At 43.3% G+C, this 18,611-nt stretch overlaps 1 protein-coding gene across 6 annotated transcripts in view; it reads left to right on the top strand.

Moving 5' to 3' along the window:
- The window catches only part of Clnk (cytokine dependent hematopoietic cell linker), a 241,106-nt gene that overhangs the window by 214,999 nt on the left and 7,496 nt on the right, over positions 1-18,611 (top strand). For all 6 annotated transcript variants that reach the window (XM_076546189.1, XM_076546190.1, XM_076546192.1 and 3 more), the window contains 3 exons: positions 6,128-6,258; positions 9,958-10,035; positions 14,676-14,831. In XM_076546189.1, coding sequence (XP_076402304.1) covers positions 6,128-6,258; positions 9,958-10,035; positions 14,676-14,831 — 365 coding nt within the window. The remainder of the gene's footprint in view (positions 1-6,127; positions 6,259-9,957; positions 10,036-14,675; positions 14,832-18,611) is intronic.

Here is an 18,611-nt window from a genome sequence, read left to right as displayed (position 1 = left end):
CAGGTGGCAACAGAGAGGTGTGAGACTATCTCTCTGGTAATATTAACTGTGGTCACGGGTTAGCATCCATGAGCTGATAGCAAGGGTCAGAGTTTGTGCCAAGACACGCAGCTCCATGAGAAATCGAAAACGTTAGATTGGCGCTGTGCAGTTTCACCCCAAATCATTTTTATTGGGCTGTTTTGCCTCTTGGGGTATCAGCTACTCACCCCCAAAACTCTTCTACTGACCTCTCGCCAGTCTCTTCATTGGCGTCTCCCTCCCTTTCCCAGGCTCTGTAAGAGAGATCAACCCCAAGTGCAATGTCCTAGGTAGGAAGCTTCAGAAGCTTAGCTGCTTTCATTCTGAGGGAGTAGAACCTATGATGTGGTGGGGGATACCACAGACACCGTGCTCAGAACTGTTCATTTATTCATTCATCATCCGACACAGATCCAAGCCAGCGGCGTTCAGAAGAAAATGATGTGGCAAATTTGCTGTTGTTTCATTTAACTAGTTCTGTGAGCAGATTACAAATGCATAATTATTTCCAAATGCTCTTTTTAAAAAATAGGACTTTTTAAATATTTAAGCAAGGCATACAGGGTTGAACGATAATGAATCAGTTGCCATAATATCATAAAAATTTCATAATCTCTGAATTCTATCGGGCACAAAGTGAGTAATAAGAAACGCTGATAATGCTGATTTCCCCTCTCAGGTTTGTTCTTACTGCTTCGAGCCACAAAGGAAAGACAGTCACTGCCATTTAAATCATATGCCCCCTGCATTCTGCTCTAGGATAACTTACAAGAAAGTTTTTAAGCTAATGTTCTTCTCACAAATAGAGGTGTGTAGGTTTGCTCTTAGGCCTGAAAGGTACATGGGCCTCATCTTTTACATGTGATTTCTCTGTGCCCTCAGACTGGTTATGTGATCAGCACACCACTAGGTTTTTAAGCCAACTTGTGTCTGACTTTTAAGTGTTCTGTTTCCAAGCTCATTTCCATGTTTGATGTTTGCTGTGACTGCCAAAATTTGGGTCTACTTTTGTGTTATTTTTGGGACTACTGGCTGCTCAACTTTTCACTAACTTTTTGGGTTCCTTCCTGCTTGTGTTAGGTCCATCTCTCCTTTACGCCCCATGTTTCCTCTGTGTCTGGGAGGTGTAGTTCTCAAAAATAGTTTAGTAGTATAGATTCAATACCACTTCAAGGTTAAGTTTTATTATTTATCAACTTAAATTTTAGGAGGGAAATCTTTTTTTAATTTTTTATTTTTAAAAAAGTTTTTTCGCCGGGCGGTGGTGGCGCACGCCTTTAATCCCAGCACTCGGGAGGCAGAGGCAGGCGGATCTCTGTGAGTTCGAGGCCAGCCTGGGCTACCAAGTGAGTCCCAGGAAAGGCGCAAAACCACACAGAGAAACCCTGTCTCAAAAAAATCAAAAAAAAAAAAAAAAAAAAAAAGTTTTTTCATTTTACATACCAATCCCAGTTCTACCTCCCTCCCCTTCTCCCGCCCCCCCCACCTCCACCCATCCCACCCCCCCCATCTGCTCCTCAGAGAGGGTAAGGCATGGGGAGTCAACAAAGTCTGGTATACTAAGTTGAGACAGGACCAAGCCCCTCCCCCTGTGTCCAGGCTGAGCAAGATGTTCCACCCTAGGGAATGTGTTCCAAAAAGCCATTTCATGCACCCGGGATAAGTCCTGGCCAAACTGCCAGGGGCTCCCCAAACAGATCTAGCCACATAACTGTCATCCACATTCAGAGGACCTAGTTTGGTCCCATACATGTTCCCCAGTTGACAGGCCCAAGTCCGTGGACTCCGATCAGCTTGAGTCAGCTGTCTGTCTCTGTGGTTTTCCCCATCATGACCTTGACCTCACTTTCTCCTCTGATCCCTCTTCCCTCTCTTCAACTGGAGTCTAGGAGCTTAGCCCAGTGCTTGGTTGTGGATCACTGCATCTGCTTCCATCAGATACTGGATGTGGGTTCTATGATGACAATTAAGGTAGTCACTAATCTGATTATAGGGGAAGGTAAGTTCAGGCACCCTTTCCACCATTGCTAGGAGTCTTATCTGGTGTCATCCTTGTGGATTCCTGGGGATTTTCCTAGCACCAGGTTTCTCCCTAACCCCCTGATGGTTCCCTCTATCAAGATATTTCTTTGACTGTACTCTCTCTCCCTCCCTCCCTCCCTCCCTCCCTCCACTCAGTTCCCCCTGTTCCCATCCCCCACTCCTCCCTTCTACCCCTACTCCCAGTTTACCCTGAAGATCTTAACTATTTTCTCTTCCTGAGGCCCTTGATGTGTGTCCCTCTTAGGGTCCTCATTGTTACCTAGCTTCTCTGGGTTTGTGGGTTGTAGCCTGGTTATCCTTTGCTTTGCATCTAATATTCATTAAGAGTGAATACATACTGTGTTTGTCTTTCTGGATCTGGGTTACCTCACTCAGGATGATTCTTTCTAGTTAGGAAGGAAATCTTTAGCTTTCTTCTTATTCTTAAGATCATAAATTGGGGGCTGGAAAGATGGGTCAGAGGTTAAGAGCACTGGCTTTTTTTCCAAAGGTCCTGAGTTCAATTCCCAACAACCACATGGTGGCTCACAACCATCAATAATGAGATCTGGTGCCCTCTCTAGCCTGCAGGATACATGCAGGCAGAACACTATAAATAATAAATAAATCTTTTTTTAAAAAAAAAGATCATAAATTGGTGGGTGAAATTAGCTTAGTATTATAAATGCACTTAGATTCTACGTGGTAGGTCTTCTGCTTAGATCTTGGTAGTCCCAGCTTCTCAGCAGGAGAATTGCAAATGCAAGGCTTTCCTGGAATACAGGGTGAGCTCACAGCCAACCTATGCAACTTAGTAAGCCCCTGTTTCAGAAAAACAGAAAAGAAAACTAAAGTGTTCTACACTGTTCTAGGAACATAACCCAGTGGTCAATCACTTGCTTAGCATGCACGAGGCCCTGGGTCCAATTCCCATTAGAAAAAAAAGCGAACACACACATTCTTAGACTCAATAAAAACCATAATCTCTGGCACAATTAAAATAGAACTTTCAAGATATCAGGAATACTGTTTGTTCTTGGTAAATATTTGCCAAAACTTCATTTCATCTAAACCAAGTTTTGGGTCTAAAGCAGCTCACACTCCTGAGGTTCTTGCTCAGCTGCTAACCAGGATGACAGCTTGTTCATAAGTCTAAGACTAAGGGATGCACTAGGCTTCCAATGCTGGCCTGACGAGAATCACCTCACTTCCAGTTTATATGTGTTCTTCCCCTACCCCTCCCCTCAATGGAACCTCACTATTTAGCTCAGGGTGCCTGGAGCTTTTTATGTACACCAAGCTGGCCTCAAACTCAAAGAGAAATCTGCCTAGCTCTGCCTCCTGAGTGCTGGGATTAAAGGTGTGTGCCACCATACCTGGTTTATATGTTAATTTTTGTCTGGTATTTACTTACATAGTGTTTGTATACTCTTACAGTTTTATGATTTTTTTAGGTATTCCTAGCTTAAATTCCTAAGATATTCACAAATGTCTTAGCTGTGCTTGACTTACCTGCTGATACCACACGTCATCTTTCCAACCTAAATGTCAAAAACCCCATCCTTGATTTCTGTTTACAAGAATAACATGTATTGGAAATGCTTCATTTTGGTTGAAGTATGTAGAGAAAACACCGTATCAAAATTTGACAAATGGTGGTATCTTAATGCTCAGGTGCCAGGTGAAACAACAACTTTCTATAGTCTGTAAAATGGACTGGCTTATTTTGCCTCTCAATTCACTTCTTACCCGGGCATGGCAAATTGTAGCATCAACACATTGGTCAGTTAGAAATAATGGTTCTCAGACATGATCTAGACTTCCAGTGTTAACATACCTATGAGCCACTTTTCCCCTCTCTAACAAATTTCTTGAAGTAAAAACAGCCTAAAGGAGCTAAGATTTCCTTTGACTTGCAACTTCCAGTTCATGATTGCTGGACTCCATCACTTTTGGAACTGAGGCAAGGTCAAACATCACACAGTATGTGACAGAGCAAAGCTGCTCATGGATACCAGGAAGCAGACAGAGTGAGAAGCAGAGTCGGGGGATAAGATAAATCCCTCAAAGGCATGCTCTCTGGGACCCAATTCCTCCAACTAGGATCTAGCTATTAACAATCTATGAACTCATCAGTAGATTAACCCATGAAGAGGTCAGAGCCCTCATGGACCAATCACCTCCTGACAGTCCTGTCATGTGGGGATCAATCCTTCGATGTCCACCCTTGTCATAGTCAACATAACAACATGTTTGTGTCAGTCAGATTGCCATGGTGTGACAGGCCATTTGTGTTCATGCTTTTAGTCTCTATCCATGGCTGCCTGGCCCTGGGCTTTGGCCCTATGATGCAGCAGAGCATCGTGGTAGGGAGTATGTAATGGAACAAGGCTACTCCTTTCCAGTCTGGGACCCCAATATCCCCTTCAAGAGCACATCCCCGCTAATTGAATTTCCTCCAACTAGGGTTCTTCTCCTAAAATACCTACCACCTCTCAAGAGCATCCCATGCTATGGATCAAATCTTCAACACACATGCTTTGGGGATCCAGTTACTATTCCAATCACAACAATGTGTCATTGTATAATATACTTAATATTTGCAAGTAGCACCACCAATCTCATGAGAAAAGTCTATCAGGATACTATTGTGTTAGATACAAATTTCCCAGCTTCCAGCTTGCACCTTCATGGTTTAAATGTATGACTGGCAGCAAATACTATCCCCTTGTGTTCCATGAAATGACAAGCTTGCTTTCTTTATTCTAAATAAAATATCTGCCAAGTATCCAAGTCTGAATTACCATGGTTTCTCTATCAGTTGTTCTTCCAGGTTAAAAAGAAACGATACTTTAGTTTTCTTAGCTTAAACTTGGAGTTTCTTAATGGCATTTCCCAACCTAGGAATGATCATGGTAGATTTAAGAAACTGAGCAGAGTTCATTATGGCCTGGATGAAGTGGATAATGTAGGAAGGATGAGGCAAGGATGAAGACATAAGAAGATATGGAATTTGGAGCCTTAAAAACAGAAGAGAGGGGGATGGAGAGGTGGCTCAATGATTAACAACACTGGCTGCTCTTCAGAGGGCCCAGGTTCAATTCCCAGCACCCACATGGCAGCTCACAACTGTCTGCAACTCGAGTTCCAAGGAATCTAACATCCTCACACAGACAATGCGCCTAAAGTAAAGATAAATTATTATTATTTTGGTTGTTTTTCCAGACAGGGTTCCTCTGTAGCCTTGGCTGTCCTGGAACTCACATAGATCCTCCTGCCTCTGCTTCCCAAATGCTGGGATTAAAGTCATGCAGCACCACACCCAGCTAAATAAATTATTTAAACAAACAAACAAAAATAGATGAGAGACTTTATTTGGAGATTGGTAATCATGGAAGGATTTTTAGCCAGGATGTGTAGTTACATCACGTTACATATCTCTCTCTCTCTCTCTCTCTCTCTCTCTCTCTCTCTCTCTCTCTCTCTCTCTCCCCTTCTCTCTGCATTTGTATGTGTGTGTGTGAGTGTGTGAGTGTGTGTGTGTGTGTGTGTGTGTAGGCCCACACAGAGGTCAAAGGAGAACCTTGGGTTTTGGTCCTCACCTTTCACCTTATTTGAGACAGGGTCTTTGAGGGTTTTTTGTTTTGTTTTATTTTGTTTTCTAGGGTAGTCTGCCAGGTTAGCTGGCCTGAAAGCTTCTGGAGATTCTCCTGTCTCTGTCTACCATTTCCCTGTAGGAATGCTTGGATTCCAGCTGCTCACTAGAATCTGGCCTTTTCATTGGTTCTGAGGATTTGAATACACTTGTAAAGCAAACACTTCTTACCCACTGAGGCATCTCCCCACAATTACACACAATTACAGTTTTGGAAAATTACTCCAGGTTCCCAGTGGAGAGAGAGTGGGCAGGGTGAATGTAGGAGCAAGGGAATAATTCAGAGGGCATTGCAGTCCATGGTGAGAGGGTGTTGTCTAGACCACAAAGACAGCCAAAGACTGGCAGAAGTGATGGGCCCAGCTTCCTGTTGGAGGGAGAAAAACCTAGACAGCAATGTGACCTCATTTCAATGCAATCTCTTCCTAGACCATACAAGCATCATGCAATGCTGTCCTCAGAGATGCCAAGCTGCAGCCAGCCACAGCCCTCATGATCGTGTGCTGCCCTATGAAAACACAAACACGGAGAAACCTGTCCCCACCAAGCCTGATGAAAAGGTGAGGCGGGAACTTCCCTGCAAGCCCTTCTCACTGTCCTTGGCATCCAGTGAGAGCTTTCTGGGAAAGCTCAGAGCAGATCATTGCGGTTGCCATTAATTAGTTCCTGATACAATGACAAATCAGTGGGTTTTAATGTTTCTAAAACGCTTTGTTGTCTCATATGGCCTTACTCTTTCACTAGATTTTTAACTTGTGTGTTCTGCAGATTCTCAGAATGTTCTGTTCATTAACTCCAGGGGGTGGGAGGGTGGGGCTGACAGATTTAGACTTGTATTTGTGAAGTCTCGTGGATAATTAACTGGAATTTGAATACTAGGATTCGTTTTCCATTGAAAGATTTACAGGTCACATTTCAACTTCAGTTGAGCCTGGGCAGCCGTTTCCTGAGCATTGATTGTATGTGTCAAACAGCGTGAGGAGTCCAGATCCCTGACACAGAAGAGAGCTAGAAACAGCTAAGAAATGGCTTTGTCTTCATTTGTTTCGTGGTCTCTCCTGAAAATCAGCTCCTTTCACACAATCACTTCTCAGCCATTCTTACACTCATGGTTTCCTCTAAGGAGAGTGAGCTTTCTTTCTGTCTTATCTGTTCCACCCTCCATCACCTGTGACATTACCTACTACAGACAGCACCAAAGAAGATGGTGTTGCCCTCATTCCACATCCCTGGCCTATGGGTATCCTGCTCCAGAGTTGTTCATGGTTTGTATGTGAAGCATGTGGGATCTCTGATGAATTCCTTGTAATTCCTATAATATCTCACATTTCCCTGCTTGGCCTTATAATTAATCCCTACCTAATTCTCTAATGGCTTCCCAATCTTCCAATGGGCTCTGGAATATTCTTTCATTTTCCCTTCACTTGGACCTGAATGTTTTTCACTCTGCCACTTTTATAAGCCTCAGGATTCTCGAACTCTAAGTCAATGTCCATGTAAAACCAAACTCTTCCCAGAGCCTGAGTTCCAAAGGTGTGAGAGAAGTTTGTGCTAGATCAGGATATTCCTATTTTCAACAGTTCAATAAATCTTATGACTTGTGACAGATCTCAATCCTCTCAATAATGATGTCTGTGTAATATTTGGTAAATTGGCTGCTTTGACTTTCCATTGCTATGTTAATATTTTTTTTTTCAAGCAGTATTCCAGAGGACAGACAAAGAACAAACTAGAGGTCAATGACCACATTCTACTACTGGGCATATCCCCAAGAGAACAGAAAGCAGAGCCCAACATGATTTGAACATATGTTTATAACATTATAGGTGTCCATTCACAGACAGAGATAAACATCACACACAAACACAGGCATGTGTGCACACACAAAAAGCATCTCAATAGAGAAAAAAAACTGGCATGTTCTACATAGGTAAACTTCAAAAGCATAGCACTAGGTGAAGGAAGACAGACATAAAGGGCAAGCATTTACCTCCTACTATTCATGGTTCCTAGAGCAGCCAGGTCTATAGAGACATCTGGGAGCAATATGGCTCCCCAGGACTGGGAAGGAAAAGGCAGTAATGGAGAGCTGTTGTTTAGTGGGCACAACCTTTCAGTTTGAGAAGATGGGAAATTCTTGGAAATGGATCATAGCGATGGTTTTAACGCCATATAAATGCACTTAACGAGATGAGTTGAATACTCAAAGGTGGCTAAAATGGTGACTTTTAACGCTGTGTATATTATGTTGTGCTTTTTAAAAGGCAAAGCAGGATCCTCCAGCCTTCTAAAGGCTCCCAAAGTAAAGGGTCCCCTGTCTTCTGTTGAGGGATGACTAGAAATGTCAGCACTGTTAATGCTACACTAACACTAAGCACAGTGCTTGCTCTGCAGTCACTCAGAGGACCTGAAAGAACTAAAGATGACCTTGACTCCTCCTCATTGTCACTCAGAAGCCACCAAGGGCTTCACTCAAGCACCAGTCTACATCCTACACCCCTCATAACCACATCTTGAAATAGTCTAAGATGCCCCAAGCTGCCACATCTAAGGCAGTGGTCCTCAAGCTGTGGGTCATGACCCCTTGAATCAGATATCCTGCATATCACATAACAATTCATAACAGCCGCAAAATTACAGCTATGAAGTAGCAACAAAATAATTTTTATGGTTGGGGGTCACCCCAGCATAAGGAACTGTATTAAAGGGTTGCAGCATTAGGAAGGTTGAGAACCACTGCTCTAAGGTACCTTCCAGCTTAAAGGAGCAAATCAGAGTAAATGAAACTCCACGGCTGAGCCTGCCCAAGCCTGGAGACTAACCAGGAGTCCCAGAGCTACCACTACAGTGACCAAATTGAGAGGAAAGCTCACATGCTACCAGGGAGGTGAGGTCTCAGACACTTCCTTACAGGGAACCTGCCTGAGCTTTGCCTAGGGCAGAGCCATGACCCTCCCAGCACTGATTTTCCCCTCAAGCAGAGGAACTTGTGACAAAGGGGGCTTCACACAAGATCGGAATTTTTGTTTCAATTTGTGTCTGTGTTTACAAAACTAAAGAATTACTTAAGATATTTACATGCAATAAATATCAGAAATTTCAAGTATTACATACAGTCCCATGGCTTTTGACAAATGAAAATACCAGGCTGGCCACTGTCCTTTTCCCCAATTCCCTTTCTACTTCTGTGAAACCCGTCCTCCTCCGGCTCCAGATGGCAACTCTCTAATTTCTGTGTCCTTCCTAGAAACCCTCTAAACAGAGAGTGGCTTTTTTGTTCCCGGCTTTGTTTCCCTGAGCACAATGCTTTTGAGACTCACCCCCGTGGTCGCCTGTATCACGTTTCCCTTTCAGTCTGTGTTGCACTCTTGATGGAGGAGAGTTACTGAGTTGAGTGGCAGAGACTATAAGAAAGACTTTAAGACTATAAGCCCAGGGTAGCTGGTGTGTGTGTGAGTTGGAATAGTAAACATGTCTAACTGGCCAAGCCCACAACCTGAGGGCGTGAAAGGAAGTACAGGTGCAGTCAGGTAGGAGCCGTACATGCTGGCCAGATGGCATTCACCTGTGCCCATCATGGATGGATATGTTGGTGCTGGGAAGACCAGAGACTGCACTGGGAGAGCACAGACTTGATGTCATGTCCCTGATTCTTGCCAACCATGTGGCAGGTTTTGACTTCCCGGTCTCTGCTACCTATCTCTAACTAGAATGAGTACTGTCCATCATGCATGGTCCAAAGAAATAGCATAGGGGAGGTTTGAGATACTGAATAAGGAAGAATCTTGGAGAAAGATGACTCAGCATTGTGACCCCAAGAACTCAATGAAGAGACTGAAGGACAATGCTGCCATGGGCACACATGCAATGCCAGAGCATAGATGAAAACACCTGCATCCTTTTGCCACGTCAGACTTCACTGAGTAACATTGACGGAGGCAGGGGTGGGGCTTATGTTTCCTGAGACTCAAAAGATGGACTTTGCCTAAGCGATGGGCAGTTTCTAGCCACTCCCAAGGACCACTCTTTTGATTCCTATCAACCCAAGAATCCCCAGCTGCACTCGCTTGTGCCATGTCCATCTTCTCCCAGCGTCAGTAGGTATTTCCAGGTTCCAGATCAAAGTGCTCTATGCTGAATACCTATCAATTAGTCTGTGACTGTACAATGGTGGAACAAAAGTAAAATTTGAGTTAATTAGTCCATAATGAACACCTCTCTTTGATGCTAAAATATTCCTCACTGGACTTGTACCATAGGATGTCCAGCAGAATAAATGGTACGTTGGAGAATCCAGTCGCCAGGCAGTGGAAGAAGTGCTAAGGAGAGAGAACAAGGTAATGTCTCTACATTGTTCCTGGGGCCATCGTGTGTATTTCTACATGAAGTAGGAAAGGGACTTGTGATGAAGAGGTTCTATGGAAGAGGAAAGGGGTGAGAAAGAATAATGGGGTATAATTGCTAGTTACTACAGGGAAAGCTTTGATGGAAGAACACTACATATACAGATGAAATTGTGTAGTCATTTTCTTCAAATACAGAGATATTTAAAATGGCCTTCAGACCTAAGACTTGGTTGGGTCATTTATCAGAGATGTGACTTTCCCAAGTTCCTAAACAAGGTTAGCTGTTGATTCCTTATTCATAAAATGAAAATCAGCTTTTAAAGGTATCAGTGCTAAGGGAGCCACTGGAAAACCACGTAGGGTATGTGGGGTGCAGTGGTCACAGTGAGCAGTGCCTCCTTCTGCTCTCTTCAGATTTCATCCCCTTACTAAATGTGTGCCTATGGAACAATTGGGTCTTTATAGCTCACTTCTTCAGGAGAGGAGCAGGGATCATGAATACTTTGATCCAGCATATGACAAGTCATGCTGCAGCAACAGATACCCCCAATATCTCCGTCATTTATCACATGATACTATTTCTTCACTGTGCATCAGATTCAAGATAGACTTGTTAGGTCTATGTGAGGTCCTGTACCCACAGAATACCAACTTCCACCTTCCCACTCTGGCTCCCCATACATCTCCCCAGGAGTACATACTTTACCTTTTCCTTGACCAAATTCCAAGACCAAAGCAAATTTCAAAGGGAATAGGGGTTTCGGCCTACCATGTGACCAAAAGGACAGAACTCGAACGATTGCCACAGCCTTCATCACAAAGCAAGTGACTACTTTATTAGGTACAGAACTACGCTGGGTTACTTAGAGATAACAGAAAGCTTCTGTGGCTTAAGGACACCAGATCCTCAGCCTGACCACTGCTGAATGTAAAAACACAATATGAATGCATCAGTTAAGTAGTGAATAAATTATAGGTCCCCAACACATTTAAGAAAACTCAGAATTGATGTAAAAAATGTAACTATTCATCAGTTGCTATGATAAATGGAATCATGGCCATTCTCCACCCCACTCACAATGATGTCCATGGCCTAAATCCTACAACCTGTGAATGAACCATTTTATATAGAAAGGGGACTTAGCAGATTCATTAAGTTTGGGGTTAAGATGGGAAGGTTATCCTGAGTCGGGTAGCCCCCTGTGATTCCCAAAATAAGAGGGAAGCAGGAATGTCATGGAAAATATGTGATTATGGAAGTAGAGGTCAGAATGGTGGGGGCACCATGAGCAAGGACTTCTGGTGACCTCTAGGGACAATCAGAGTCACAGACACAGACTCCATCCCCTCCCCCCACACTAGCTCTAGCTCTGTGAGAACCACATTGGACTTCTGAGCTCCAAAATGATAAAAGAATGACTTTACTTTTAAGTCACTAATTTCATGTTAGTTTGTTAACACTAGCAGTAGAGACAAAGAATACTGCCAGCAAACCACCATGACCTACCAGTAATAAGTGGAACTATCCCATTCCATAGGTGGGGAGGTTGAAGTCAAGGTCTTAGTTACAGCAAAGAGATTAGTACCCATTTCACCATGTCTCAGCTGCTTCCAGCTACCATGGCAGTTCTCTGCAGTAGGATGGAGACTGAGGGTGATTGGTTAGTCCCCTGCCCTAGGATCGCTATCCCCTTCCTCTGTCATGGCCTCAGACATGCTGGCCTCTGATATCATAGGATGGGGCACAGTGATGGTGGACCTCAGGCAAGGCTTCCCTTTTTGGGTAATCATTACCCAGTGCGCTACTACATTCACATAGTTGGGCTTTCACCAGAAAACAATCTTAGAGGACTCAGATGCAGAAGCTCACATGTGAACTGTGCTGGGCGAGCAACATGCAGGCCACCCGGCATCCCTGTGGCAGGGCTTGGTGCTCCTCACATGTTCCCCCCTCCCTCCCTGTGTGCCTGTGCTGCCTCCTTCTAAGACACAGAGTAACAGTGTGAAAGCTGAACAACTGTGTTTTCCTTTTCTGTTTGCAGCAGTCTTGTCAGGATGTGTTTCCCATTTATGAGAGATAATTTAATTTAAATGAGAGATTTCCCAGATTTATTTTGACAAGTGCATTGCAGAGTTTAAAAAGATAAACCCCAGTTTGGCCCTAATTCTTGGCCTCCATCCGCCTTCCTTCTCTCTGGCAGTGTTCTGTGCTGGAGATGTAAGCCTTTGCTTCTGAATGAATGCTTTAGGCAGAGAAAGCTGCAGCTGATTCCTCATCACCCTTGATGAAGCAGGAGTAGGCATGCTTAAAGAGTTAGTCTTTAAGTTGGACTTTCAGGTTTATCATTTGCTAGCTGTCCAACCATTGGCCACATGTGACCAAGAACAGCTATGAATGCAAGCCAACATACAATTATTAATTTACTAAAAATGTTATGAGACAATTTTTGTGATTTTTTGTAACTTTTTAAAAGGATTTATTTGTATTTTATTTTTATTCAAATGTGTGTGTGTGCGGACACATACATGTGTGGGTACTCATAGAGGCTAGAAGAGCATGTTGGATCCCTCAGAGATAGGCATAATTTTGTGAGCTGCCTGATATGGGTGCTGGGAAATGAACTAGATTCTTGTGATCGAGCAATAAGATCTCTTAATGGCTGAGCCATCTTTCCAGCCATTTTTTCCTTTGAAATTTTGACTGCTCATTTCTCAAGCAAGAACTTTGTAGATGACAACCTCAATGGTGGACACATTTAAGCCTGAGAGATTTGCTTAGGCTCAGAAACCAAATCTCTGTATCTGTAAATGGGGGTAAAAGTCTTTCCTCAAGATTTATGTAAAGGCCAGATGAAATAATGCATGCAAGATGCTGGTCACCTCAAGGTGGCTCTCAGTAGACTTTGACTGCCCATATAGTTATAACATATGCACAAAATAATAATGCTATTCTTGAATTTACTGTTTGTTAAAGAATCATATTGCATGACATTGTTTTTTATATATTAATATCTTATTATAGATTATATTATAGATTAGTTATCAGTATCACTCAGTATCACATGCAAACTGTATAGATAACTATATAATGATTAGAATTATAATTCATCATACATACTGACTACACCTATGCTATTTTTATGACATTTATCATCATCTACACACATTTATAGTTGCAAGCTTTCGGTAACCTCCAGCATGTGGATGATGCAGCATAATCCTGAAGCCAAGCCCTTCAGTGGGTTCAGGGGAAGCCCCCCTTTCAACTTCACACCTTCATCTTGAGTGATTCCCTCCAGTGTGGCTGATTACTTCTGTCCCATGCCCTAGTCTCAGTCCTCGGTCTCTCTGGTCCTGTTGATCTTTTGCATACATTTGCTGCCCACCCTGTGGCCTCAGACACTGAAGATTCTTGCACCTTTCCTATCGCCTCTCCCTTGCCCTGTCCTTGCCTTGACCTCACTATAGGCTCTATTTCCTGCCCCTCTCTCTACTCATTTTCACATCAGTCTCTGCAAAGCCCCATCCCTCTTTCGGGAACCCTGTTCCTGCATTGAAATTTCTCCTACACGGGCATCTCATCTCTTGGGCTAAGATCTTTGCATGATCCATGATGGATTCCATTCTTCTCTCTAGAATAAGATTCAACCTCCAGGATGAACAGGGGACATGTGAACAGTGACAGGTGTAGAGGAACACACCAGAGATAGAGAAGGAGGACCTCCCAGTGCAGAAAGGGGCCAGTATGCAACAGATAAGAAACCCAGAGCATGTGTCCATTCAGAGAGTGGTAGCCTGGCTGGAGCCAGGAGCTGGGGACAGGAAATCAAACAAAGGACCAGAGAGTAGAACAAGATTTGAAAGATGGAAGTACCATCATGCATCTGGTACACTCTCAGAAGGCAGTAAAAAAAAAAAAAAAATCTTATCCATGCAGACACTGTGTCAGCCATTGCTGTCCAAGACACCTGAGAAAACTTTAAGAAGGAAGAATTTCTTTGGGCTCCAGGTTTGCTTTTAGGTCTGTGGCAAAGCAGAAGCGCTATAGATGAAGGGCTGCCCACCTCACAGTAGCCAGGAAGCAGAGAGAAAAGAAGACCAAGATATATAAATATATTTGGTTTTTTGAGACAGGGTTTCTCTGTGTAGCTTTGCCTTTCCTGGAACTCGCTTTGGAGACCAGGCTGGCCTTGAACTCACAGAGATCCACCTGCCTCTGGCTCCCGAGTGCTGGGATTAAAGGCGTGCACCACCACCTCCCGGCAAGATTTATTTTTCAACACCGCCACACACATACACAATGGCCTACTTCCTATGACTAGGCGCCACCTCCAAATAGCCCATTCAGCTTTGAACTCACCAGTGGGTAAACCTCATGATGTTAGCACTTTCATAAACCATCTGCCTCCTTATAACACCACCAATTAACACATGAGCCTCTTGAGGGGACACTTCATATCCAAACCCCAACAGGAACTCAGGAAAAGCTCACTGAGTTAAATGGAATGTGAAGTTGGACCACCAAAAACTAAATCCATTTAGGAATCTCACAAAACCATCATTGCTGACATTACCTTAAGGCCAGGGTTCCAGAACACCTGAGAAGATAACCATAACTCCTTTTGCTTCAGGATGGTACCTTTTTGGTCCGAGATTGTTCCACAAAATCCAAGGCAGAACCCTATGTTTTGATGGTGTTTCATGGAAACAAAGTCTACAATGTGAAAATTCGTTTCCTAGAGAGCAATCAGCAGTATGCTCTGGGGACAGGACTCAGAGGAAATGAGGTAGGTGCAATCCAACCACTTCCCTTACCTTGGCTATAAGTAAAAAAGAAATCAAGAGTTTGGGAGGTACTAGATGCATGTCTATGTACTCCAGCAAACACAGGACAAGACTGAAAAGACACTGCAATGATACCCGTCCAGCCCCATTCATGAACATCCTGGCACATGTTGTGTTGTGTGCGTTAGTTTACCAGGCCAGCAGCCCACAATGCCACTGAATGTCCTCCATCCTTCTAAAGCTATTAGAGAAACTTATTCAGAAAGAAGCAACTGCATTCTGCCTTGTGCAGAACTTCCCTTAGACCATGCTGATACTCCACCCACCCCCCTTCTGCCATGTTCACTGCAGGAATTTCTGAAGTCCAGTGTCATTCACTTATCCACAGGATTGGGTCCTCAAAATGAGTGTGCATTCAACAGTAGCATTTGGTGCTAAGCTGAGGCCCCCTTCTCAGTAGAGGTATGCTGATGTGAGGCCTTCTACTGACAAATCTGTCAGTTGCTGTGCCTAATAGCACAGACCAATCATCCCACCTACTTAAGAGGCTGAGGCAGGAAGACTGCCAAGACTAAGCTAGGCAACTTAGTGTGACCCTGTCTTCAAATCAAAGGTACAAACGAGAGTTGAGGGTGGACCTCAGGGGTAGAGTGCTTGCCTAGCATATGTGAGGCCCTAAGTTCAATCTACAGTATTACAAAAAAATCACCCAAACATCAATAAATAACTATACAAATTGGTCAAAAGGAGATGGTTCAACTGAATACATATTCCAGGTCTGTTCTGTGGGCATCGTCCTATTTCAATCCTCAACAACTCTTTGATGTGATCATTCCTATCTCAGAGTTACAAAAGGTGAGTCCTAGAAAATTAAGTAAATGGTCAAAGATGGGGTCAATAAGCAGGAGGGTGAGCAAAGGCTGTACTCCCAGGCTTTCTCTGATGAAAAAATAAAAAAGAAAATGGGGAAGAAGGGAGTTAGTTATACAGCACCCTCCACTAAGGATGTGAGCTTGGGCCCATCCTTTGCTATTCTGAGCACTAATCCCAAGTGCAAACTCTTAGGATCTGTATCCCTGTAATTCCGGGATAGCCAGGATGGTTCTGGAAGTCAAGGCTCCAAACTTTGACTTTATCTGCTGGTGAGGTCATGGTGTGGAGTGGGAGTCTCCCTCTCACAAGTTTCAGAATGATATCTGGAGTTTAAGGAGTTCACAACAGGACTACATTTGGAAATAAAGCCTTTACAGATGTACTTAAGGTTAAATGACAGAGGTAAGCTCTAATCCAACAGGACTGGCTTCTTTAAATAAACAAACCAATATTTTAAGAAGAGAAATCACAGGGCTAGGAAGGTGGCAACAGGAAGATCCCAGAGGCTCAATGGCAGTCAGGTTTAGCCTGCTTGGCAAATGTCAGGCCAGTGAGAGAACTTGTCTCAAAACATAAGGTGGCCAGCACCTGACAAATGATACCTGAACTTGTTCTCTGCCCTCCTGATATACACACATGTATAGACACTTAAGCACACACAAAGATACATACTTGAGCACATACATACAAATAAGAAGCACTAGGAAATCAGAGGGTCAGAGATACAGTGATGGACAGCATCTTTCATCAGTGTTCTTGGTCTGTGTTCCATTCACACTTCATCTCTCCTAGAAAGGGGGAGAGGTATCTGTGTCTCCTGGGACTCTGGTACTGCTGCAGTCCAAGCTTGAGGTTGCAAGGACTTTTCTCAAACATTCATAATGAGGCTCAGATGTTGGCCTCATCTCTTAGGCCAAATTCACCAGAATGGCCTGTGGAAACTCCTGCATTGAGAGACAAGGGAAGGGATCTGCCAGGAAGCAATACCCCCTATACAATAAGCCTAGCAGCAAGGGAAAAGGTACACAGTAGAAAGCTTGCTGCCTGGAAACCAAGCATACAGTCAACTCTGGCTGGAAATGCTAGTAAGGATGAAGAGCAGCTTAATAGAAGCCAAGGATCTGGATGTACAACCAAGATAAAAATGGTTTATTACCAAAAAGAAAGACTGGGATTTGGCTTGTGGATAGAGTACTGGCCTGGCATGCATGAAGCCCCCGGTTCAATCTGCAGGTATGGGGTACACATCTGTAATCTCAGCACTTGGGAAGAAGAGGCAAGAGGATCAAGTTCATCCCCAGTTTTATAGTGACTTCTAGGCCAACATGGGCTACACGAGACCCTATATCCGAAAGAAAGAAAGAAAGAAAGAAAGAAAGAAAGAAAGAAAGAAAGAAAGAAAGAAAGAAAGAAAGAAAGAAAGAAAGAAAGAAAGAAAAAGAAAAAACAGGGCTGAGTCATAACTTGTCGATGACAACATGGCAGTCACACTGAACCAGAGAAAAACAAATTTTTCAAATAATCCCAGATTGGAATTGCTGCTTGTCATGACCTCAATCAGAACCACACTAGAGGAAAATAGTAAGCCACTGTCACCAAATGTCCTTCCCAAAGCCTGTGAGCCACCTGGTTTCCACTCTCCTTAATCCTTAAAATACATAAACAAGGGCATTTCAGCTGCTTGAAACACGGGCCTAACATGAAATACTCATGTCTGGTCTAACATGAGATACTAATGTCTGCATTTAGCTATAGTCACGGTAGTCATTTGTTCTGAAACAAATTCACTAGGGGCTTTGCCCAGGAAAACTGTTAGCTGCTGTAGCAATATAATCAAACTATATCCACTTGGTTTATTCTATGCTGTGTGTAGTATAATGACAGTTGTGGGGTCGCTTTCACAATTGTACTTGAGTGTAACTATTCTTTACTAAGCATCCTTTAAATTTTATTTATTGTGTGTGTATTTATGTGTGCCTGAGTACATTATGTGTGCCACATGTATACAGCTGCCCATAGAGACCAGAAGAGGGCACTGGATCACTTGGAAATGGAGATGTGAGCTATCAGATGTGGGTGCTGGGAACAGAAGCCAGGGCCTCTGCAAAAGTAGCAATTGCACTTACCCACTGAGCCAACTCCCAAGCCCCTTAGTATCCTTAAATGATCCCGTTTAAGTTGGATTTGGGGAATGGTAAAGGAATCAACTTTTTCTAATGCTGTTGAGGGAAAATAAGAGTTTTGACTCCATAGATTTCCCTGGAGGGGAAATCAGCTTATAAGCATCCATCTCAAATATGCCAGGTCCAAAAATAAGGTGGACATTTGAAAGTTAAAAATGTTTAAGAACATCCAAGCCAACACCATAATGTATACCAAAAGGACATGCAGCTTGTTCTTAATTGATAGCTGCATCTTCCCAAGTCACACAGTAGAGAATATGGGAAGGGCATATGGGCTTATAAGAATGAGGTTCAATAGGAGTCCCAGTGGCCTTATTTCTTATATGCAGTGACTAGGCATCTACCAAAGCTAAACTAATCTTTTATAATATTCATTTTATTTTTACTTATATGTGTGTATGGGTATCTGTATGTATGTGCACATAAATGCAGGTGCTCAAGAGGGCCAGAGGGGGGCATCAGATACCCAGGATCTGGAGTATAGGTGTTTGTGAGCCACCAAGCGAGTGTTGGGAACAGAACTTGGGTCCTCTGCAAAGTCAGTGAGTTCTCCTAGCCACTGATCATCTCTCCAGCCCCTGTCCACTCCCCCCCCTTTTTTTTCAATTGAAATAGCTTTGAAGATCATTCAATAGCTTTCAGAAAATGCTTTTTGAGATGTAGCACCCATCATCTATTCTGATAGTGATCTGGCTCCAGGTCATTGTGGAAAAGTCTGCTTAGAGT

This window comes from Peromyscus maniculatus, chromosome 10 (assembly GCF_049852395.1).
Source record: "Peromyscus maniculatus bairdii isolate BWxNUB_F1_BW_parent chromosome 10, HU_Pman_BW_mat_3.1, whole genome shotgun sequence".
Lineage (NCBI taxonomy): Eukaryota > Metazoa > Chordata > Mammalia > Rodentia > Cricetidae > Peromyscus > Peromyscus maniculatus.
The sequence above is the reverse complement of the archived record's forward strand: the minus strand, read 5'-3'. Positions and strand labels throughout refer to the sequence as shown.